This window comes from Salvelinus fontinalis, unplaced genomic scaffold (assembly GCF_029448725.1).
Source record: "Salvelinus fontinalis isolate EN_2023a unplaced genomic scaffold, ASM2944872v1 scaffold_1143, whole genome shotgun sequence".
Taxonomy (NCBI): domain Eukaryota; kingdom Metazoa; phylum Chordata; class Actinopteri; order Salmoniformes; family Salmonidae; genus Salvelinus; species Salvelinus fontinalis.
Window position 1 is genome coordinate 1 of NW_026601352.1, and position 25,287 is coordinate 25,287.

Below are 25,287 nucleotides of genomic sequence, written 5' to 3' on the forward strand. Positions count from 1 at the left end.
CATCTGTGATAACATCTGCAAAACTGTGTACATAACAAATAAACTTTGATTGGATTTGTCTCTTTTTGTCTGTCTCTTTTTGTCTATCAGTTGAAATTCACTTCTACCTCCCTCCTCATTGTCTCCCTCCCTCTCTGCAGGACCTCCATCTCCTCCCTCCACTCCACAGTGTCACATCCCCTATACGGAGGGACGACAGGCAGATATCCACTGTTTCTGGGATCCAGGACAGGACCCACAGATCCCCACCTCCTACAGCCTGCATTGGAATTCTACGGAGGGGTAAATACATGTCTACTATAGCCTGTATACATCCCATCTTAATACAGTATATACAGGACATATATAATCATATTCACAAATGACCCAGACATAGGCTATCATAACTATCATATACTGTTCCTACACAGATGCAAGAATAGCTGTTAATTCGCTGTGTTTGGAAACCCGCGGTGACTCGTGGTGTTTAGAAACCGATGGGTTAATGCTGCGTTTGTAACCGAGCGGGAAGTGGGAATTTACCACCATAACCTTAGATAGAGGACTCTATATGGATAAAACCCATTTGGCATGGATATTGTCATCAAAGGATTCACCATTTTAAAGTAGTCAACTGGGTGGGACTTCCTATGGGTGAAGGAAGGATCACATGATTCCATCCAGGGCATCAGGAGGGATCAGCCAATGAATTATACTCGTGAGTAAACATTCCATAACTGTAGGTGGTAGTAAATCACCATCCTTGGCTTTATACCTGTTGAAACAACACACTCTAGATGGCAGTATGCACCCTTTCAGTTTGTTTGCCAACTCATAGAAGTAGTAGAAGAAGAAAATGGACTTATTCAAAATGGAGATGGCTCAATGGTTCTGCCCGTGCCAGGGCCGGGCTTATGTGTCTTACCGTACCTCCTTGTCAGTCCACATAAAATATTGAAATAGCGATCATTTATTTGACAGAGAGGCCATCGACAGAAAGACGTGTCAATCTCAGATAAAGCATTCAAGCGAGTGAAACAGACAAGTTTCCCTCTAGTAATTACCAGTTGGGGGATTTTTTTTCTTCCATTCATGTGTGGTAAACACAGAGAATGATAGAGATATCATCTTTATATATGTCCCATTATGGCATCTGTGAGCACTCGGGCAGTGCCATTGAGGCCATCTCCATTTTGAAGTAGTCAAAAAAATGTTTTTACTACTTCTATGAGTTGGCAAACAAACTGAAAGAGTGCAAACTGCGTTGTTTGTGTTGTTTGAAGAGGTATAAAGCCGAGGTGTGTGTCTCTTTGTTAACAATGGCTGGTGTGCATTCTCTAATGTTAAGGACTTGAGGTTCTGCTCACCTGAGTTAGAATACATCATGATAAGCTTTAGACCATACTATTTACGAAGAGAGTTTTCATCTATATTTTTGTAGCTGTTTATTTACCACCACAAACCGATGCTGGCACTAAGACTCAACAAGCTGTATGGCACTATTAACTTACAAGAAAATGCTCTTCCAGAGGCCGTGCTCCTAGTGGCCAGTGATTATAATGCAGGGAAACTTAAATCTGTCTTAGGTCATTTCTACCAGCATGTCACCTGTGCAACTACAGACGACAAAACTCTAGATCACCTTTACTCCACACAAGTGTCTTCACTGACATGTTCAACCTCTCCCTGAGCCAGTCTGTAATACCTACTTGTTTCAAGCAGACCACCATAGTCACTGTGCCCAAGAACATCAAGGTACTCATCATCCCAGACACCCTGGACCGACTCCAATTCGCATACTGCCCCAACAGATCCACAGATGTCGCAATCTCTATTGCACTTCACACTGCCCTATCCCACCTTTACAAGAGGAACACCTATGTGAGAATGCTGTTCATTGACTACAGCTCAGCGTTCAACACCATGGTGCCCTCCAAGCTCATCACTAAGCTAAGGACCCTGGCACTGAACACCTCCCTCTGCAACTGTATCCTGGACTTACTGACGGGCCACTCCCAAGTGGTAAGGGTAGACAACAACATATCCGCCACAATGACCCTAAACACAGCCCCTCAGGGGTGCATGCTTAGTCCACTCCTGTACTCCCTGTTCACCCACAACTGTGTGGTCGTGCACGACTCCAACACCATCATTAAGTTTTCTGACGACACAACGGTGGTAGGCATGATCAGCGACGATGACAGCCCATAGGGAGGAGATCAGAGACTGCCAGGGCAACAACCTCTCCCTCAAAAGTCAGCAAGACAAAGGAGCTGATCGTGGACTACAGGAAACGGAAGGCAAAGCACCCCCTCATTCACATCGACAGGGCTGTAATGGAGTGGGCCGAGAGCTTCAAGTTCCTCGATGTCCACATCACTAAGGATCTATCATGGTCCACACACACCAATACAGCGTCTATCCCCAAGCCATAAGACCTCTAAATAGTTAGTTTAATAGCTACCCGGACAATCTGCACTGACCATATTTGCACTAACTTCTTTGACTTCTTTGACTCATCACACATATGCTGCTGCTACTGTCTATTATCTATCCTGTTGCCTAGTCACTTTATTCCTAGTTATATGTACGTATAGTGCATTTGGAAAGTATTCAGACCCCTTGACTTTTTACACATTTTGTTACGTTTTTCCTCACCAATCTACACACAATAGCCCATAATGACAAAGCGAAAACATTTTTTTTTTTACTTTTAAACTTTTTTCAAAATGATTAAATGTAAAACAGAAATACCTTATTTACATAAGTATTCAGAATTGTTTCTATGAGACTTGAAATTGAGCTCAGGTGCATCCTCTTTCCATTGATCATCCTTGAGATGTTTCTACAACTTCATTGGAGTCCAAGTGCACATAGAACATATGTACCTATTCTTAAACTTCCTTTCCATGAGTGACAGATCTATAACACTAATTTCTATGTCAATTTGATCCGGTTGCCCAAAAAATTACATATTGTAGCTTTAAGTAGTTAAACTTGTTATTACTCAAACCTCGTGAAGGTGACAAACTGACACGTTTTAATAATCGTCAAAAACGACTTGAAGGAGTGCCTTTGGATTTGACGGTTTGCACATGCGCAGTTCGACGCGAGACGACCGTGTTTAAAAATAAATATTTAAATGTTTTTTTTTTTATTAACAAATATCAACAAACAAAAGAGGAATAGTCACATGCAAACAAGCATACATACAAACAATTTACATTGCCAGGAATCCTAAACAAACAAATCAAATTCATTAATAATACAACAAGTTTTATCTGCCTTTGTTTTTCATTTTAGTTAAAGTAAGTGCCATATTGTTTAAATTCATTTATAAATTGAAATAAGTTTGATTTTGAATTAGACCATTTGTGAATATGAAATGTACCTAGTATTATTAGCAGTTGAATTAAATATACTACATCTTAATCTATGTCAGAATTTCTGAAATAAATCATTGTATCAAAACCATTAAATAGTACAACCTTTCCTATTTTTTTTGTAACAATTCTGTATGTCAATCCCAAAAAATTATACTATAAATACAGGCAAAAAACGAATGAAAAATGATCTTTCTCCATTCCACAGAAATCACAGTTATAGACAATATTTAGCTTGAATCTTTCCAAAACATGTTTCACAGGATAAATTCTATATAACATTTTAAATGAAACTTTCTTTACTTTGTTACTGATACAATATTTGTTAGCAATTTTCCATGCTTTCCCCTGATGTATATCACCATAGATATCTGACCAAAAGAATCTTGCTGAGGGAATTGTAGTATCACAAACAATATTCCTAATCTGTTTATTACTACATTTATTTTTGATGTTAATATTGCCAATGAATATATTTTCATGTAAATCTATGTTACATCAACCACAGGGGAATTTAAAAGATACAACCCTCCTTGGAATCGCAACAAAAGCAATTGCATATTCTTTTGGGGTTATTGGAATGTTAAATTTATCAAGAAATTCCCCATATGAGAGTAGATATTCATCCTCATTCAGTAACTGACCAACCAAAATAATTTTATTCTCAAACCAGTTACGAAAAAAAGAGACTTAATTCTTAAATCGTATATCTTTGTTGTTCCATAAAGTATCTGTGGGGGAAAATGGTGTTTATACGCTAACATTCAAGCTAAAATTGCCTGCTTATGGAATTTGGCCAACTTTACTGGGATTTTATCAACATCAAAATTACATCGAAGCAAAAATTCTAAACCACCAACAGAGTCAAATAAATACTTTGGGAAGACATTCCAAATACTGTTCTGGTTCTTAACATACTTCAGGATCCAATGTATTTTAAAAGTATTATTTAGAGTATTGAAATCTAAAACCTCAAGACCTCCTTGTTATTGGGTATTAGTGAGAATATATTTTTGTAGATAGTGAGGCTTGTTCCTCCCAAAACAATTATAAAGAATCTTATCTAAGTCCTTTACAATTTTAGGGGGTAAGTCAAGTGATAACGAGACATAACCCGATCTGGATAACCCTTCAGCTTTGGACAATAAAACCCGACCGTATAATGAAATATCTCTCATCAACCAGAGTTTCAATTTCTTCTGTTTTCTCAATGGGGTTAAAGTTGAATTCACTACTTTGTTTTTCATCCTTGCATATAACAATTCCAAGATAAGTAACCTTATCTTTAATTGGGATACCATATACTTCCTGTAAAACACAATCCTTGAGTGGAATTAAGACTGACTTATTGATATTAATTTTCAAACCTGAAACTAAGGAAAAGTCTTCAATACAGGAAACTGCTTTAGAAATCTCATTCCGGTCTCTTAAAAATATGGTGGTATCGTCAGCCAGTTGACATAATTTAAATTCATTGCCAAGTGCTGAAACACCTTAAATTCCCTTTCTTGATATGAAAAGCCATAATTTGAGTAACCAATAAAAATAAAAATGGACTTATTGGGCAGCCCTGCCTAATGCCACGGCCAATATCAAATCTTTGGGATGTCCCGTGAGCTAATTTTACAGAGCTAGTACAACCACTAGTCACGCCCTGACCATAGAGAGCCTTTTAAAATCTCTATTTTGGTTAGGTCGGGGTGTGACTATGGGGGGTGTTCTTAAATAGGTTGTTTATGTCTATGTTGGCCTGGTATAAAACCATGCATAAAACCAGATTGTTCTTCATCCATTATATGATGCAAGCCTTGTTTCAACCTCTTAGCTTATACAAGGGCAAATAATTTCCCATCATTATTCAACAGGCTAATGGGTCTCCAGTTGTCTATAAAAATAGTATCCTTATTAGGTTTGGGAATCAAAGTAATTACACCTTGCTTTAAGGAAGCCGGTAACTCCCCTTTTTCTATTGATTCTTGAAACATAGCAAGAATGAAAGGAATCAATTTATCATTGAATGCTTTTTAAAACTCACTTATTAAACCATAATTTCCAGGGGACCTATTGTCCTTAAGGCTTTTAATACAGTATTTTATCTCAATTTCAGATAACTCATCATCACAAAAATCCCTGAAATCATTATATATGTTCTTAGCAATGTTTGCTACATTGTCTCAAAAAAGATCTATATTGAAAGTTGATTGGAAGTGTTTCTTCACATGAGTTTAGCTAGCCAACGTCACCATGACATCAACTACAAGTGTGATCAGGATTTTCTATTGGAGAAGCAGTTTTAGCCTATCTTCATACTGGATACTGTCTTTGATACAAGGTTAAGATAACGTAGTAATTCCATGTGGAAGCGTCCGGAAAAAAAACGCATTGGACCAGTGCCATTGATTACTGCCAGAGAGGAAGAGAATGAGAAAGGCTGAAATCAGCGGAGAAATCTGTCTCTTTCCAGCAGGTGGCGTTTTTTCGTTATTTCGCCCACAAAGTTTTTTCATAGAGGTTAATGAGTGTCGAATTTAGTCAACAAAAAAATGTATGGCTTATTTTCTACGTGAGGTTTATTTGATCGAATAGAAGTTTCGTAATACTTAAGTTGTTAAGAGTGTACTGATATAAGTATGTGATGTCCCGGCAACTTTGAGAAAAAAACACTTTATATTGGAGATGTCGAGATGGCTATGCATATTAATGGAAAGAACCTAGTAGCATAGCATCTCTGTCTATTGAATACACACGGTTGACGTTGGAAACCCTCTTTGAATAGTCAAAAAAGGATCACAATAATGAGATGTATCCACCAATACAAATAAAGGATAGGCGGGAGCTAGTCAGCCCGCAGCGCCACTTTGTGGACAACTAGGATGGAGAGACATGTATCTTGTCAGTATATCCATAATCTTTGTAACTACTAGGCGCCGTTGCTAACTAGCAATGCTAGTTCCTTGAATTGCAAAGAGTTATGGGATATTAGAACCCCGTTGTTAACCTTGTAATCTTCAACCTAAACTCAGCAAAAAAGAAACGTCCCTTTTTCAGGACCCCGTCTTTCACAGATAATTTGTAAAAATCCAAATAACTTCACAGATCTTCATTGTAAAGGGTTTAAACACTGTTTCCCATGCTTGTTCAATGAACCATAAACAATTAATGAACATGCACTTGTGGAATGGTCGTTAAAACACTAACCGCTTACAGATGGTTGGCAATTAAGGTCCCAGTTATCTAAACTTAGGACACTAAAGAGGCCTTTCTACTGACTGAAAAACACAGAAAGATGCCCAGGGTCCCTGCTCATCTGCGTGAACATGCCTTAGGCATGCTGCAAGGAGGCATGAGGACTGCAGATGTGGCCAGGGCAATAAATTGCAATGTCCATACTGTGAGATGCCTAAGACAGCGCTACAGGGAGACAGGATGGACAGTTGATTGTCCTCGCAATTGCAGACCACGTGTAACAACACCTGCACAGGATCGATACATCCGAACATCACACCTGGTATAGGTATAGGATGGTAACAACAACTGCCCGAGTTACACCAGAAACACACAATCCCTCCATCAGTGCTCAGACTGTCCGCAATAGGCTGAGAGAGGCTGGACTGAGGGCTTGTAAGCCTGTTGTAAGGCAGGTCCTCACCAGACATCACCGGCAAAAATGTCGCCTATGGGCACAAACCCACCGTCACTGGACCAGACAGGACTGGCAAAAAGTGCTCTTCATTGACGAGTCGCGGTTTTGTCTCACCAGGGGTGATGGTCGGTTTCGCGTTTATCGTTGAAGGAATGAGTGTTACACCGAGGCCTGTACTCTGGAGCGGGATCGATTTGGAGGTGGAGGGTCTGTCATGGTCTGGGACAGTGTGTCACAGCATCATTGTACTGATCTTGTTGTCATTGCAGGCAATCTCAACGCTATGCTTTACAGGGAAGACATCCTCCTCCCTCATGTGGTACCCTTCCTGCAGGCTCATCCTGACATGACCCTCCAGCATGACAATGCCACCAGCCATACTGCTCGTTCTGTGCGTGATTTCCTGCAAGACAGGAATGTCAGTGTTCTGCCATGGCCAGCGAAGAGTCCGGATCTCAATCAAGCACGCCTGGGACCTGTGGGATTGGAGGGTGAGGGCTAGGGCCATTCCCCCCAGAAATGTCCGGGAACTTGCAGGTGCCTTGGTGGAAGAGTGGGGTAACATCTCACAGCAAGAACGGGCAAATCTGGTGCAGTCCATGAGGAGAAGATGCACTGCAGTACTTAATGCAGCTGGTGGCCACACCAGATACTGACTGTTACTTTTGATTTTGAGCTCCCCCTTTGTTCAGGGACACATTATTCCATTTATGTTAGTCACATGTCTGTGGAACTTGTTCAGTTTAAGTCTCAGTTGTTGAATCTTGTTATGTTCATATAAATATTTACATATGTTAAGTTTGCTGAAAATTTCGTAAATTTGCTCTGGCCATTTTCTCCGTTTTCAGAGCGCTCTCATCTCAGTGTGCCTAGAGCACAGAATAACTGACACATTTTCGAACGTGCAACAACATTGAATCATGCCGATGTAATTAAGCGTGATTAAATTGTTGCCAGCAGCACAGTTACAGTCACCAATGCTTTGGATAACATGGAAAAAGCCTAACCAGCTTTGCTAGGGTGAGTAAAATGGTCAGTGAGGTGTTCTCTCATTTTTGTCTGGAAGTAGCTTGCAAGCTAGCTAACTTTATCCAGTTAGCTTGGGTGCTTTTAAAAAAAAAAAATATTATTTTTTAAATTTTTATCCCATTTTCTCCCCAATTTTCGTGGTATCCAATCGCTAGTAATTACTACCTTGTCTCTTCGCTACAACTCCCGTACGGGTTCGGGAGAGACGAAGGTCGAAAGCCATGCGTCCTCCGAAGCACAACCCAACCAGCCGTACTGCTTCTTAACACAGCGCGCCTCCAACCCGGAAGCCAGCCGCACCAATGTGTCAGAGGAAACACCGTGTACCTGGCCCCCTTGGCTGGCGCGCACTGCGCCCGGCCCGCCACAGGAGTCGCTGGAGCGCGATGAGACAAGGACATCCCTACCGGCCAAACCCTCCCCACCCCGGACGACGCCATGCCAATTGTGCGTCGCCCCACGGACCTCCCGGTCGCGGCCGGCTGCGACAGAGCCTGGGCGCGAACCCAGAGACTCTGGTGGCGCAGTTAGCACTGCGATGCAGTGCCCTAGACCACTGCGCCACCCGGGAGGCCCCTAGCTTGGGTGCTTGACTGCCATTGTGAAGCCAGAACGCTCTGATCACCTACTCCTCCGCCAGAGCGTCCAGTGTGTCCTCTGAACGCTCCGAGAGCGAAACGCTCTGAATTTACGAACTGACAATCTGACAACTCTTTGAATTTACGAACGCCCAATCTGACAACTCTTTGAATTTACGAACGCCCTCTCTGGCTCTCCAGAGTGAATTTACGAGCACACCCCTAGCTTTGCACCTATGGGTACACTCACAATGGCCGCCAGTCCACCCATTATGTCATCATTGACTTGATGGGGACGCCCGCTTTATTCATTCTATTTCTATGGCAGCGCATGCAGTCAGGAGCAGCGGAGAGTAGAAAATGTGTGTCTTTTCTTTTTCTATGTGAACAGTTGTTACGGTGACCTCAGTCATTTAACTGGCCAATAACCGTCATCCAAAATTCCATGACCGTCACAGCCCTACCTGCAGCATGCTTGGTGTGTTGGAGCTGGGTCTGTGTCTGTGGTCTAAGACTGTATGTTTGCACAGTGCTGTCAGATGTGGTGTTTGAGTGGTGTGTATTTATGTGTCCTGCAACTTCCTTTTCAGCATTAGCAGCGCGGTGGAGGGCACCAATGTGAGTGGCGTGATCCCTCGTGAACTTTACACCAGTTACAGTGACCTGACTGTGTTGGTCAAAGCTGCGAACCAGCATGGCTCTGCCACGTCTACAATGGCTGCCTTCAACACTGGCGATATCAGTGAGTCAGTCAGGGATGACTCTTCTCTGTACATTCCCTATTCATTCAGAGGGACAGACATGACACTTTCTGTCTCTCTCTCGCTGTCTTACTGACTCTCTTTTGTGCTCTTTCTCTCCCCCCACCCTCACTCTCTCCCCCACCCTCTCTCTATTTCCTGCTCTCTCTCTTGCTCTCTTTCTTTCACTCTCCCACTCTGTCCTCTCTTCCCTATCCATTCCTCTACCAGAAAAGCCACCCACCCCTGAAATCACTCACTATTGCCCTCAGCCTCTGGAGATCTACTGGATTGTGCAGTGTGAGGATCAAGGCAGCTCTGACCAACTCTGTGAGGTCCAGTATCGTACCCAGGACCAGCAGGGCTGGACTCAGGTGAGTGAGCTGAGCATGGCTGGGGTTTTGTTCCTTTCCCCAAGTGTGCACTTGTTCACTTCCATTCATGGATTTAAAGTAAAATGACCGGTATAAGAAATATGTTGGAAACTCCCTCCCGCCCAAACCTACACCAATCCAATGCGGGGATTACTGTGCACTTCAGGACAGAAGACAGGGTATTTTGGGAGCGGTCGAAATGTACCCAATGATGTTTTTTCAATTTCAGTTGGGGAGGGTTTAGTATTTTTTATTTAATCCAGGGGAGGATCATGTAATTTGTAATCGATTAAATGTCATATTGAGAATTAGTTGCTTATTATATCTCGATGTGTGGGCTCGATGCTGCCCCTCATCCCTGATTCTCTGCTGGGCGCGCAATATCAAGTGCAACTAGTGTGGTCTCAATCAAATGATCCATAGCCTATGCTATAGGCCTAGGCTATACGAAGAGCATGCTTGGAGAAGCACAGGGCAAAGTTATATTTCTAAGAAAATGTACTTTTTTTTCCTGAGTTTATCTGCTGCTGGGATGGTCTATATTAACTAGCCTACACTGCATTACACACACGCGCGAACTAGGCCTACTGATGTCCTGTTCAGTTTGAGAGGGAGAGTGCAAAGATGAGGAGGACTGGAGGTTAGCTTGCTATTGCTATAATTGATTTTAATAAAAACAATATGTTTCATTGCCCATAATGAAGGTATTTATCAGAGTTATTGACCTTCAAATAAGCCATATTCAAGTAATTTACACAGATTATTTGGGACCAATTAGGTTATGAAAATGAGAAAAAAATACTTTGAATTAAAAAATAAATTAACGAAAAATGTCTTATTAGGCTATACAGTGATTCTACACTGCCTTTGAATTCACTTTTAGAACCACGAGTCTGGCCAGTCTTTGGTTTGAGGATCATGCACTGAGCTGTGCACGGCTAGTTTGTTCATTTAGCCTAGCAGTGTTCTTATATTCCCATGCCCTAATCACAGTCAACACACATCTATTTTGTAACAACAATATCATGGAATGAAATAGAATCAATTAGAAAATGATAGTTTCCCAAATTAAGAAAAGTTACTAGTGCATATAGGAACAGCGGGCACTGTGAAGCAACACAAACATTGGCACAGACACATGCGCCCACACACGATAACATACGCACTATACATACACATGGATTTAGTACTGTATATGTGGTGGAGTAGGGGCCTGAAGGCACACAGTGTGTTGTGATATCTGTGAATGTATTTAAAACTGTATAAACTGCTTTAATCTTGCTGGCCCCGAGGAAGAGTAGCTTCCGCTTTGGCAGCAGCTAATGGGGATCCATAATAAATACAAATAGGCCTACCTGATGATATGTGGTTGCTGTGTTAAAAAATTAATGCCTTTTTCTCTAGTTCATTGATGATCAGGTATTTCAGTTGTAACTGGTTCTGTTGTGTAAAATTGTTGCAGTTGATAGACAACTTTGGCTACTTTGCCATGTAATGCTTACAAAACTAAGAACAGTTTCTAAAACTGCATATCTAAGGCTCTGGTCTGTCCTAGGAGTAAGGGTAAATGATAATCATGTTCTCTGCTATCCACTTTGTTGTAATTATTATTCTGGGTATAGGGGAGGGTCACTTGTTTATTTTTTCAAACATTCAGTCCATTAGATGTAGGGAATGAAACATTGAAATACCACTGTCTCTCGATTATCTGTGGGAATTCCGAACTGGGAATGTTGTCCTTCTGAGTTAGGGATGGGTAACTTTTTGAGGCTCGAGGGCCACATGCACAGATTGTTTTGGGACCAATTTATTTGTCAATCTATTTGCGTGCAGAAAAGGCCAGCTATTTCAAAATATATAGCTCCATTATAATTTTACTTTCTATAAGCTATTAAATGTGCAATGTAGCCTGGAGTTGCTTTTTAATCCAAAATAATCCCTCACCCCCCCCATCCCTGCGGCTGCCTCTTGCCCATCCCTGTTCTTTTGTGTGTCATTCTTTCATGTCCTGCTCAGAAAGAGGACATCCTACGCAGCTTCCTGCTCCTGACTCCACGGCCCTACACTGTTTATGAGTTCCAGGTGCGCTGTGCCTGTGAGGGCCCTCAGGCCCTGATGAGTGACTGGAGCTCAGTCTACAAAGCATGGAGTTCTGAGTCAGGTCTGTCAGTGGGTGCTGATGGGTAATGTTGTGGTCTCCACAGCTTGAAAATATTTGTTCACTTATTCTGTGGTGATAGATGATTAACCTATTTCTCTCTCGTTCTCAGCGCCTGTGAAAGCATTGGATGTGTGGAGTGACTGTGGAGTCACCTCTGAGCCACCTCAATGTGCCCTTATGTGGAAGGTATGTTAACACAACATCCCATCATAATAGGTAATATAAATATATATTATATATGTACACACACTACCGTTCAAAAGTTTTGGTTCACTTAGAAATGTCCTTGTTTGTAATCAATCCTGTGTGAAGCTGGTGTAGAGGAGTCAGGCGCAGGACAGCAGATATGAGTAATAAAACGTCATTTACTCAAAAAGTATTACAAATACAAAGCAATAATGCTAGCCCACAATAACGAACCGTATACAACAAACAATCACGCTGTAATAGCGTGTGTGTAGGTGGCAGGGAAGTCAGGCGCAGGACAATCGAACTTGGTATAAATGGAGTCGTTTAATGGACTTAACAAAACTCCCTAACCAAAAATACAAGATAAATAAAAGTGGGTACAAGAACCCGTCGCGCACCAATACATAATACACGAACATACAAACAAACAATCTCTGACAAGGACATGAGGGGAAACAGAGGGTTAAATACACAACATGTAATGAATGGGATTGGAACCAGGTGTGTAGGAAGACAAGACAAAACCAATGGAAAATGAAAAATGGATCAATGATGGCTAGAAGGTCGGTGATGTCGTGACAGTACGTCGGCACCGACATCGGGGACGACCCGGAGGGCGAGGCGCAGGGCGATCCGGATGGAGACGGTGGAAATCTCGCAGCATAGAAGGATCCAACACGTTCTCCACCGGAACCCAGCATCTCTCCTCCGGACCATACCCCTCCCGGTCCACGAGGTACTGAAGGCCCCTCGCCCGACGTCTCGAATCCAGTATGGAACGAACGGAGTACGCCGGGACCCCCTCGATGTCAAGAGGGAGGGTTTTGGAACCACCCGCACCTCAGACTCCTGGAGTGGGCCAGCCACCACTGGCCTGAGGAGAGACACATGGAACGAGGGGTTAATGCGGTAATCGGGGGGAAGCTGTAACCTATAACATACCTCGTTCACTCTCCTCAGGACTTTAAATGGCCCCACAAACCGCGGACCCAGCTTCCGTCAGGGAAGGCGAAGGGGCAGGTTTCGGGTCGAGAGCCAGACCCGATCCCCTGGTGCGAACACCGGGGCCTCACTGCGGTGACGGTCTGCGCCCACTTTCTGGCGCAGCATGGCACGCTGAAGGTGGACATGAGCATCGTCCCATGTCTCCTCCGCGTGCCGGAACCAGTCGTCCACCGCAGGAGCCTCGGTCTGACTCTGATGCCAAGGAGCCAGAACTGGCTGATACCCCAATACACACTGGAAGGTGAGGTTTGTGGAGGAGTGGCGGAGCGAGTTCTGGGCCATCTCTGCCCAGGGCACGAACGCTGCCCACTCCCCCGGCCGGTCCTGGCAATAGGACCTCAGAAACCTACCCACATCCTGGTTTACTCTCTTCACCTGCCCGTTACTCTCACGGTGAAAACCTGAGGTGAGGCTGACCGAGACCCCCAGACGTTCCATGAACGCTCTCCATACCCTGGATGTGAACTGGGGACCCCGATCAGAGACTATGTCCTCAGGCACCCCGTAGTGCTGAGTGAACAGGGCTTCCGCAGTCTGTAGGGTGGTAGGGAGCCCGGGCAAAGGGAGGAGACGGCAGGACTTAGATAACCGATCCACAATGACCAGGATTGTGGTGTTGCCCTGTGAGGGAGGGAGATCCATCAGGAAGTCCACCGACATGTGCGACCACGGCCGTTGTGGAATGGGTAGAGGTTGTAACTTCCCTCTGGGCAGGTGCCTGGGAGCCTTGCACTGGGCGCACACCGAGCAGGAGGAAACATAAACCCTCACGTCCTTGGCCAAGGTGGACCACCAGTACTTCCCACTAAGACGTCGCACTGTCCGACCGATGCCAGGTTGACCAGAGGAGGGTGACATGTGGGCCCAATTGGTCAACCGGTTGCGAACAGCTGACGGAACGTACAGACGCCCAGCTGGACACTGGAGAGGAGTGGGCTCTGTACTTAACGCCTGCTCGATGTCCGCGTCCAGCTCCCACACTACCGGTGCCACCAGGCAAGAGGCCGGGAGTATGGGAATTGTGATCCATGGACCGCTCCTCCGTGTCATACATCTGGGACAGTGGGTCTGCCTTAGCGTTCTGGGAACCTGGTCTGTAGGACAGGGTAAACACAAAACGGGGGAAAAACATGGCCCACCTTGCCTGGCTAGGGTTCAGTCTCCTTGCCGCCCGGATGTACTCCAGATTGCGGTGGTCAGTCCAGATGAGAAAAGGGTGTCTCGCCCCCTCAAGCCAATGTCTCCACGCCTTCAGAGCCTTGACGACAGCCAACAGCCCCGGTCCCCTAAATCATAGTTTTGCTCTGCCGGGCTGAGCCTCTTTGAAAAGAAGGCACAGGGGCGGAGCTTTGGTGGCGTACCCGAGCGTTGAGAGAGCACGGCTCCTATCCCAGCCTCGGGCGCGTCCACCTCCACTATGAACGCCAAAGAGGGATCCGGATGAGCCAGCACGGGAGCCGAGGTAAACAGAGCCCTCAGATGACCAAAAGCCTTGTCCGCCTCAGCCGACCACTGCAGTCGCACCGGTCCCCCCTTCAGCAGTGAGGTAATGGGAGCCGCTACCTGACCAAAGCCCTGGATAAACCTCCGGTAGTAGTTGGCAAACCCTAGGAACCGCTGCACTTCCATTACCATGGTGGGAGTCGGCCAATTACGCACGGCTGAAATGTGGTCACTCTCCATCTCCACCCCTGAGGTGGAAATGCGGTACCCTAGGAAGGAGACGGACTGTTGGAAGAACAGACATTTCTCAGCCTTGACGTACAGGTCATGCTTCAGCAGTCGACCAAGCACCCTGCGCACCAGGGACACATGCTCGGCGTGTGTAGCAGAGTATATCAAAATGTCGTCGATATACACCACTACACCCTGCCCGTGCAGGTCCCGTAAAATCTCGTCAACAAAGGCCTGGAAGACTGATGGAGCATTCATCAACCCGTACGGCATGACGAGGTACTCAGTGCCCTGAGGTGGTACTAAATGTGAAGTGGAGGACCTAATGTACCCCTGACTCAGAGATTCGGAGACATATGTTTCCATAGCCTCCGTCTCCGCCTGTGAGAGGGGATACACGTGACTCCCGGGAAGTGCAGCGTCTACCAGGAGATCTATCGCACAATCCCCCCGTCGGTGGTCCCGTGTGGCTCAGTTGGTAGAGCATGGCGCTTGCAACGCCAGGGTTGTGGGTTCAATTCCCACGGGGGGACCAGGGTTCAATTCCCACGGGGGGACCAGGATGAATATGTATGAACTTTCCAATTTGTAAGTCGCTCTGGATAAGAGCGTCTGCTAAGTGACTTAAATGTAAATGTAAATGTAATTGAGTCGCCTTCTTCTTACAGAAGGCGAGAGCCAAATCGGCATATTCTGAAGGGATGCGCACGGTGGTGACCTGGTCTGGACTTTCCATCGTAGTCGCACCGATGGAAACCCCTACACACCTCCCTGAGCACTTTCGTGACCACCCCTTGAGAGCCCTCTGTTGCCACGAAATAGTGGGGTCATGACAGGCCAATCAGGGTAGGCCCAGCACCACGGGAATCGCAGGAGAATCAATAAGGAAGAGACTGATTCTCTCTTTGTGACCCTCCTGCGTAACCATGTCTAGTGGAGCGGTGGCCTCCCTAATCAGCCCTGACCCTAATGGTCGACTATCTAGGGCGTGCACAGGAAAGGGCATATCCACAGGAACAAGGGGAATCCCTAAACTATGGGCAAATGAACGGTCAATAAAATTCCCAGCTGCGCCTGAATCTATGAGCGCCTTATGCTGGGAATGCGGGGAAAACTCAGGACATGTAATAAACACATACATGTGAGCAACAGGGGGCTCTGGGTGAGCCTGATGCCAACTCACCTGGGATGACACGATAGTGCCCTGCTTGCTGCCTCGACTCTCTGAGGAACCCCCCCAGCACCGACCATCAGTGTGCCCTCTACGGCCACAGATGGTGCAGGGAAAGGCCCCTCCGGTCAGCCTAAGCGCAGCACCTCCCAGCTCCATGGGTGTCGGAGCGGAGGTGCTGGGGGATGGAACTGACCGGCCCCGATCCGGACGTCCGCGGCTAGCCAGTAGGTTGTCCAGCTGGATGGACAAGTCCACCAGCCGGTCCAACATGAGGGTGGTGTCTCGGCAGGCCAAGTCCCGACAGACATCCTTGCGCAGACTGCACCGGTAGTGATCGATCAGGGCCCTGTTGTTCCATCCCGCGCTGGCGGCCAGGGTCTGGAAGTCCAAAGCGAAATCCTGTGCGCTCCTCGTCCCCTGCCTCAGGTGGAACAGATGTTCACCCGCCGCTCGACCCTCAGGCGGATGGTCGAAAACTGCCCGAAAGCGGCGGGTGAACTCTGCGTAATAATCCAATTCCGCATCTCCTTCGCTCCATACGGAGTTGGCCCACTCCAGGGCTTTGCCTGAGAGGCAGGAGACGAGGGCGGATACGCTCTCACGTCCCGAAGGAGCCGGGTGAACGGTCACCAGGTAGAGTTCCAGCTGGAGTAGGAACCCCTGGCATCCGGCAGCCGTCCCATCATACTCCCTCGGGAGCGCGAGCCGAATCCCGCTTGGAGCGGGTGAAGGAGGGGTGGACAGTGGGGCTGGTGGAGGCGCTGGAAAACCTCCTCCTCTCTTCCAATGATCCATCATCTGCAGCACGCGATCCATGGCGGTGCCCAGACGTTGCAACATGGTCGCGTGCTGCTGGACACGCTCCTCTACTGCCACAGGGAGGGCGTCTGCTCCTGCTGACTCCATACGGGTGGTGCGTGATTCTGTAATCAATCCTGTGTGAAGCTGGTGTAGAGGAGTCAGGCGCAGGACAGCAGATATGAGTAATAAAACGTAATTTACTCAAAAAGTATTACAAATACAAAGCAATAATGCTAGCCCACAATAACGAACCGTATAAAACAAACAATCACGCACAAAACCATGGGGAAAACAGAGTTAAATAATGAAAATGTAATTTGGGATTTGGAACCAGGTGTGTAAAACAAAGACAAAACAAATGGAAAATGAAAAGTGGATCGGCGATGGCTAGAAGGCTAGTGACGTCGACCGCCAAACGAACAAGGAGAGGGACCGACTTCGGCTGAAGTCGTGACATTGTTTTTGAAAGAAAAGCAAATTTTTTCCCCATTTAAAATAACATCAAATTGATCAGAAATAGTGTAGACATTGTTAATGTTGTAAATGACTATTTCTAAGAGACCCCAAACTTTTGAACGGTAGTGTGTGTATATGTGTGTATATGTATATCTCTCAAACTGTACCATATAATCAGGTTAGACAAGTGAAAGGATTATGGATTCAAAGGATTATGAATTTTCTAATCATAAGAACTTCAAAACATTTGCATAATTTAGCAGACACTCTTATCCAGAACGACTTACAGAAGCAAATAGGGTTAAGTGCCTTGCTCAAGGGCACATCAACAGATTTTTCACTTAGTCGTCTCAGGGATTTAAACCAGCAACATTTTGGTTACTTTCCCAATGCTCTCAACCGCTAGGGTACGTGCCTCCCCAAAACACCCCTTTCCCTATAGCCTGCTATAACTAATACCCCTGTCTGGTATCTATCCTCAGGAGATGCCCACCTGGTTGGTTCAGGGGAAGGTGCTGGGGTACGTGGTGACATTATCATACAGTAACGGGACAGTGGCGGTTGTGAACGTGTCCATGTCAGAGCCTGGTGACCTTTGTGTGTGTCAAGAGAAGAGATGCCGCTTCACACCCTCTCTGCGGGGTGTATCAGGGGTGGATGTGTCCGTCTACAATTCCCAGGGTGCCACCAAACCTGCTCCCCTAGCTCTACCCACATCAGGTAAGGGAAACCATCATTAAGTTTCCGGATGACACAACAGTGGTAGGCCTGATCACCGACAACAACAAGACAGCCTATGAGGAGGAGGTTAGAGACCTGGCCGTGTGGTGCCAGGACAACAACCTTTCCCTCAACGTGATCAAGACAAATGAGATGATTGCGGACTACAGGAAAAAGAGGACCGAGCACGCCCCCATTCTCATCGACGAGGCTGCAGTGGAGCAGGTTGAGAGCTTCAAGTTCCTTGGTGTCCACATCACCAACAAACTAACATGGTCCAAGCACACCAAGACAGTCGTGGAGAGGGAATGACAAAAACCTATTCCCCAGGAGACTGAAAAGATTTGGAAATGGTCCTCAGATCCTCAAAAGGTTCTACAGCTGCCCCATCGAGAGCATCCTGACTGGTTGCATCACTGCCTGGTATGGCAACTGCTCGGCCTCCGACCGCAAGGCACTACAGAGGGTAGTGCTGCCTGCCATCCAGGACCTCTATACCAGGCGGTGTCAGAGGGAGGCCCTAAAAATGGTCAGACTCCAGCCACCCTAGTCATAGACTGTTTTCTCTGTTACCACACGGCAAGTGGTACTGGAGAACCAAGTCTAGGTCCAAGAGGCTTCTAAACAGCTTCTAACCCCAAGCCATAAGACTCCTGAACAGCTAATCAAATGGCTACCCAGACTTTTGGCATTACCCCCCCTCTCTTTTCTGCTGCTTCTCTCTGTTATTATCTATGCATAGTCACTTTAATAACTACCTATATGTACATATTACCTCAATTACCTCGACTAACCGGTGCCCCCGCACATTGACTCTGCACCGGTACTCCCTGTATATGGTCTCGCTATTGTTATTTTAATGCTGCTCTTTAATTATGTGTTACTTTTATTTCTTATTATTTTTTTAACTGCATTGTTGGTTAGGGCTTGTAAGTTTGAATTTCACTGTAAGGTCTACCTGTTGTATTCGGTGCATGTGACAAATACTATTTTATTTGATTTGAAAGGTGTGTGTGAGTGTGATAATAGATTGTAGGTTTGTATGTTTCTGTCTTCACAGATTCACACGTTTTCTCTTTCGCTTAGGTCTACAGTTGCCAGAGCTATCCTTCACTGTGAACCAGGATATATTGAGCCTCAATGTATCCTGGTCTCTGCCACCCCAGCCCATTGAAAACATGCATGAGTATGTGGTGCAGTACAAGCAGGTGGGACTTCCTCCGACACAGGGCTTTGATTGGATAAAAGTGCACCAAAATCATACGTCAATCATTTTAAGAGGTTTGTGTGGCTTACACTGATCTATAATACCATTTCTCACTGAACATATTTATTAATATTTTGTAATGTTTCAAATTGGTTTCAAGATGACAGCATCGTCTTTGTCTCTGTCTCCACCTACAGGTGATTTTGAGAACCACACTGCCTACAATGTGTCATTGTTTGCAGTGTTCATCAACAGTAGTTGCCTGCTTGCGTCTGCAATCTCGTATTCTCTTCATGGACGTAAGTATATTAGAGCATGGAAATACAAGTCTTTGTAATGTACTTGCCAGTATGTAATCAGTGCAATTAGTGCACATGACCGGTTTTCAGTGGAGTAAACTAATTTGAAATATCACGTCTTTACCTAATGTTAATTTCTCCGGCCTTTTAACTCACTGTAAAATGTTTTTTTTAATTTTGTTTTTAATTATTGTTTATTTTTCTGCTGCTTTTGACTATTCCTCTACCCATTTCACCTCCATTTCCTCCTCTCTCAATCACTCCTCAGTCCCACCCAAAGTGACTGAGTTCAAGGTCCAGTACATCTCTGACTCTAATGTGACTTTGTCCTGGCAACACATCTCCCTGACCCAGAGTAAGGGGCTCATACTGTGCTATCAGCTGGTATTAAACAACGTTACAGGTAAACAACACAAAGACAGTGGAAGACCATCTGGGATAAATCTTTTGTTGCTACAATGTTATATTGTTTTAATAAAAGTGCAGTCTCCACTGCCCAGTGTGTACATTAGCAGAAAATATAGTATTACATTGTAGTAGCTTAAATAGTATTACATATTTTTGCCTGTTCCCAGATCTGTTTGTTCTGTCTTGCCAACTCCTATTGTCATTATTGGCTCCAGAGTGGCGCAGCGGTCTAAGACACTGCATCTCAGTGCAAGAGGCGTCCTTGGTTCGATTTCAGGCTGTATCACATCTGTCCGTGATTGGGAGTCCAATAGGGCGGCGCACAATTGGCCCAGCGTCGTCCGGGTTTGGCCGGGGTAGGCCGTCATTGTAAATAAGAATTTGTTCTTAACTGATTTGCCTAGTTAAATAAAAATAAAAAATTGTCATGCAGACACAGCACAAACAGATCTGGGACCAGACTATCCACAGGCTACCGTGCTGCACACTCTCGTTCCCACACATCAGTGGCCTTGCTCCCAATCATTAAACCTTTCCTTCATCTGCAGTGTACAACGTGAGTAGGGACCAGAACAGCCTTCATCTGTTAAGACTTACGTCGGGTCACCACCAGGTTTGGATCAGGGCTGAGACTAAGGCTGGACTGGGACCCAGTGAAACCATCACCTTCTCTACTGAGAACAGCCCTGGTATTCTCCCACTCTGCCATGTAGTAATTTGATAATGATGACAAGAAGCGTATAGCTGTTTATAGGTTGTCTAACAAACGTGATGAGATGTATTAAGTGCTTATGTACCTAACTGGTGACACTGAGGTCATGTATAACACTAATTATTATTCAACAAACTAGAAATATTATTATAGGTTGTGTATAATACTGTATATAACATCACCTTAAAACAGAAAGGGTCCTGAAGTTCCTTAGAAAATAATAACAGTGTAATATTGAATGCATGCTTTGTATGAAGTAGACCTTTGTGCTACAGCATGGGATTATGAACATGGATTGCGGTCTAATTGGTCATTTTGCCTTCTGACCTCCCCCATCTCTCTCCCTTTGTTGTCACAGGTTACCTCAAATATCTGGTGCCAGGAATAATAGCAGGGATGTTGCTATTGATCATCATAATGTGAGAGACTGGATTCTCATACTTCAACCCAAATAGCCTGATTCTGATTATTTTCTCATTGTCTTGAACCAGGGCCATGTTCATTAGGGCACACTGATGCAAAATGTTTTAAAAGGCTTTGCAACGTTTCGTGCCGACTGAACACATACAGGGTGTGGTGCTCTCTCATGTCTCCTTCCTCTATCTCTCTGAAAGTTCACCCATGCCAGAAATAGGTTTACAAAAGGGGAAACACTTGAGGAAGTGGAAATGAGAACGGGCAGTTGAGTTGGGCTTTCAGTTGTGCCCTCCATAGTAATGGTCTTGATCAAAAACATAAAACAAACAATATGTTATACCCCTTTCAACTAAAACATAATGGATCAAATATTTCTACCACTTTTAGGGTGATATACAAATGGACATGTCCATTGAAGGAACACAACTCTTTTGGTGTGCAGTATGTGAATGATACCGTTGTGTATTTTCTGTAGTGTACAAATGAAGACTTGTGCGAAAGTGCCTGACCCCAGCAACAGCAAACTGCTCCAACAGATGAAGTTGCAGGTGAGTGCAGGTCAGACTATCACTATGTGGCTGTGACTGACTGATCTACTATCAGTGAGTCTGATATTAGTCAGTCTTATAGTATTCTAGTTAGTGGTGGACTGAGCCCCAGGCAGAGGCCCAGAGTTCATCATGTCTTCCTGCCTGGTTTTTCTTCCTCAAGCCATTTATGTCAAGGGAACACACTACCTATAGATATGGATGGCATCTTATTTGTAATGTTCCAGTAAGAACCTGTTGTAAAAGAAAGAATGTGTGTACTACATGAACCTAAATGTTGATTATACCACATACAGTAGCAGGGGCTGTATTGGGCTAGTAATATACCATTCCCTTGAGTTATATTATCACCAGTCAGAGGCATAACATACAACCATAGAGGACTAAATGAATGTGTCTGACTCCCTGCCTGTCGTTGCTCCAGTTTAACAGCTCCTTGACGGCGATCTTCTCTCCTCTGGAGTCTAACCCAAAGATCTCTGAGCTGGAGGTGGTGGAAAACCCTTTCTGGGGTGCCAATTCCTGTGCTAGGAAAAGGTCCAGCCCTGATGGACAGACAGAGGGGGTGGTGGGAGAGGAGCGCACCCACATAAGGACTGGTGAAGAGGCGGAAAAGGAGGAGGATGCAGACAAGGGTTACAGTAAAATTATTGATACTGACGAGGAGGAGAGGGAAGGGGGAGAGTCCGGGAGCTTGTTTGAGGACGATCCGTTGGTTTCGGACTATGAGAAGCATTTCATGCCTGTGGATGTATGACCCTACTGTCTGTCTGGTGTGGTGCTACCGATCAACTCTTTTGCTGTGTGTATGATCTCCTCATTGCAACGACAAGACAGCCATTGTTCAGTCGGAACCCCAAGGGCCAAACAGGTCAATTGTGGGCTATTGTGCTTGTTGATCTAGATGCAGATCACTGATTCATGGGAAAGGGTTGCCCTAAAAACAACACGAGTGCACAAGTTGAAATACGCCACTCGTCTTGTTTTCAAGGAAAGGAAAAGGGATGTATTTGACCGTTTGTTTTCCATGCTCCAACTACAAGGAATGTTGTTTAGGAACAGTAAACCTTTTTTTTTACAGCAAATGTATACCTATGTGAAAAACCACGTTGCCTACGGTGTACACTGTCATGACGTGGCCCTCTTTGGATATAGCAAGCACCAACTCTCTCTCTCTCACTACCTCTCTCTTCCCCCTACACCCAGGCTCTGTTATCTCAGGTCGTAAATTCCTGGAGGAGACTCTCTTCCCCCGAGGCCATGCAGTATAGAGAGAAGGTTCACAGTAGAACAAAGGAACTTCTTCTACCTCACAGAACTTGAGAACTGAACAATATCCATGTTTTGGAGAATGTGTAAACGGTCGGTGGAGAATCCAGCTATGACCGGTCCATTTTGTCTAATGTTTGTGACCTCATGAGAGACAATACAGCCACATTACCATAACTCTGTTTATACAAGAGTCTCTGTTATGAGATTTGCATCTAATTATTGTATAAAATGAATGAGTAAAGATTAAACTATTTGTGAAATTATGTAATGTTATTTTAAACTGTTTAATGAAAGAGAATCCAATTCCCTTTAAAATGTAACTAAGTCATTGGCCCCCCACATGAGCACAGACATTGATCTGGCGTCATGGGACAGCCCTTTTCTGCTGTTCCGAATATAAACCCCACCTGGAGAAGCCCACTCCAGACCATGCGTACCTCCAATTACTGAGAGGGCTAAGGTTTGAGTAGAGACCATGCATTCCTCGATTGTTGAATTCCTAACCAAACCACGTGGAGCATTGGCTACACTGGTGGAAATGGTTAAACTCTGAGACTATTGATACCGACAGAATAAGAGCAAATCTTCGATACTAATTACTAGTCTGCAGCTAGAATTTATGTTGACAATGCGAGGACCGACAACCGCCAAAACATTTATTCTATAAGAACATTTCTGAATGGGACTCTGAAGTATCCATTCTAACCACGAAAGACTCCAGGGATGCAAAGAGAAGTTCAGATTAACTTTCCAACAGAAAGACGGACGATTCCAACAGAGATCATGACGACACACTGAGCGTAAATATATATATTGATTGCAATTATTCCCGAATGAGTGAGCATTCATGTGCAAAGGAGTAGCATTTCAATTATTATAATTATTAACTGTGTAGTTAGTGTCTTTTGTCTTTCGCGCCCTTCTCAGTCCCTTTGTCTACCAAGCGTCATATCGGTTTAGCCCACTAGGACACATCCCTTATTGTTTCCTTGTAACTGTATCTACTGTTTGTTTGTTATGCATGTCTGTGATTATTTAGTTAGTAAGTAAAAGATTAAGACAATTGATGTATGGATGATTCATAGTGAAGCCTGGGTTCGTGCAGATAACTAACCATTTACGATGTTTGGAATGAGACTAACGTGGGGTAAATAATAATTCATTAATTAGAAGACTAATTGATCAGATATTGAAAATATCTGAAAAGTTATATTAGGAAAATTATAACTTTGTAATCTGAAGATTTTCCTTGGTGCCCCGACTTCCTAGTTAATCACATAATAATAATGACAGAGAATTGATTTGATAAAATAACAGTCTTCAATTTAATGATGCCAAAGACACGACAACACAATGTCTACACTGTTCAGTTTGAACTACAACTGTCAATCACGTCTGCTCATTAGGTCAGATTAAATGCTATTTCAGAATAGCATAGTTTAACTTTTTTATACAAAACTGTTTTTGAAAGTTAATTGCTGTTAGTTTTATTAAACATATTTTTATATCTAGCTATGTCCCTTTTGAGAGGCCTTAAAAAAAATGAAACTGGCCTCTCACCGTGGTCAACTTGAAGTTCCCTTCTATGGAAAGTGAATGGAGAAGATATTGGAGCCTGAGCCTTGCACCGATGTTCAGGATAAGGATGAATTTGATCCAGTAGGACTGACGTTTTTGGAGAAAGTGGCCCTGTTTTTTTACCGGACCCATATGTGGTTTCAGGATGGGTGGGATACAGGTGGAAAAGTTTCCAGTTGTCATACTTGAGTAAAAGTCATACTTGAGTAAAAGTGAAGATACTTTAATAGAAAATGACTCAAGTAAATGTGAAAATCACCCAGTAAAATACTACTTGAGTAAAAGTATTTGGTTTTAAATAAACTTAAATATCAAAGTAAAAGTAATTTTAAATTCCTTATATTAAGCAAACCAGACGGCACCATTTTCTGGATTGTTTTATTTACGGATAGACTGAGGCACACACTGAGGCATACAAACAAAGCATATGTGTTTAGTGAGTCTGCCAGATCAGAGGCAGTAGGGATGACCAGGGATGTTCTCTGTTTAGTGAGTCTGCCAGATCAGAGGCAGTAGGGATGACCAGGGATGTTCTCTGTTTAGTGAGTCTGCCAGATCAGAGGCAGTAGGGATGACCAGGGATGTTCTCTGTTTAGTGAGTCTGCCAGATCAGAGGCAGTAGGGATGACCAGGGATGTTCTCTGTTTAGTGAGTCTGCCAGATCAGAGGCAGTAGGGATGACCAGGGATGTTCTCTGTTTAGTGAGTCTGCCAGATCAGAGGCAGTAGGGATGACCAGGGATGTTCTCTGTTTAGTGAGTCTGCCAGATCAGAGGTAGTAGGGATGACCAGGGATGTTCTCTGTTTAGTGAGTCTGCCAGATCAGAGGCAGTAGGGATGACCAGGGATGTTCTCTGTTTAGTGAGTCTGCCAGATCAGAGGCAGTAGGGATGACCAGGGATGTTCTCTTGAGAAGTGTGTGAATTGCACCCTTTTCCTGT

General features: G+C 44.6%; 1 protein-coding gene across 1 annotated transcript; it reads left to right on the forward strand.

The window, feature by feature from the left end:
* Positions 1 to 97: 97 nt before the first annotated feature.
* LOC129848736 (interleukin-6 receptor subunit beta-like) lies at positions 98 to 23,832 on the forward strand (the record flags this gene model as incomplete). The annotated part of the gene is made up of 13 exons (XM_055915837.1): positions 98 to 282; positions 9,203 to 9,354; positions 9,584 to 9,726; positions 11,743 to 11,887; positions 11,997 to 12,073; positions 17,669 to 17,906; positions 18,993 to 19,187; positions 19,311 to 19,412; positions 19,681 to 19,815; positions 20,369 to 20,509; positions 20,891 to 20,951; positions 21,425 to 21,497; positions 21,922 to 23,832. Coding segments are annotated over 13 exons (1,980 nt in total), but the record flags the coding sequence as incomplete, so codon positions are not given.
* Positions 23,833 to 25,287: the final 1,455 nt, after the last annotated feature.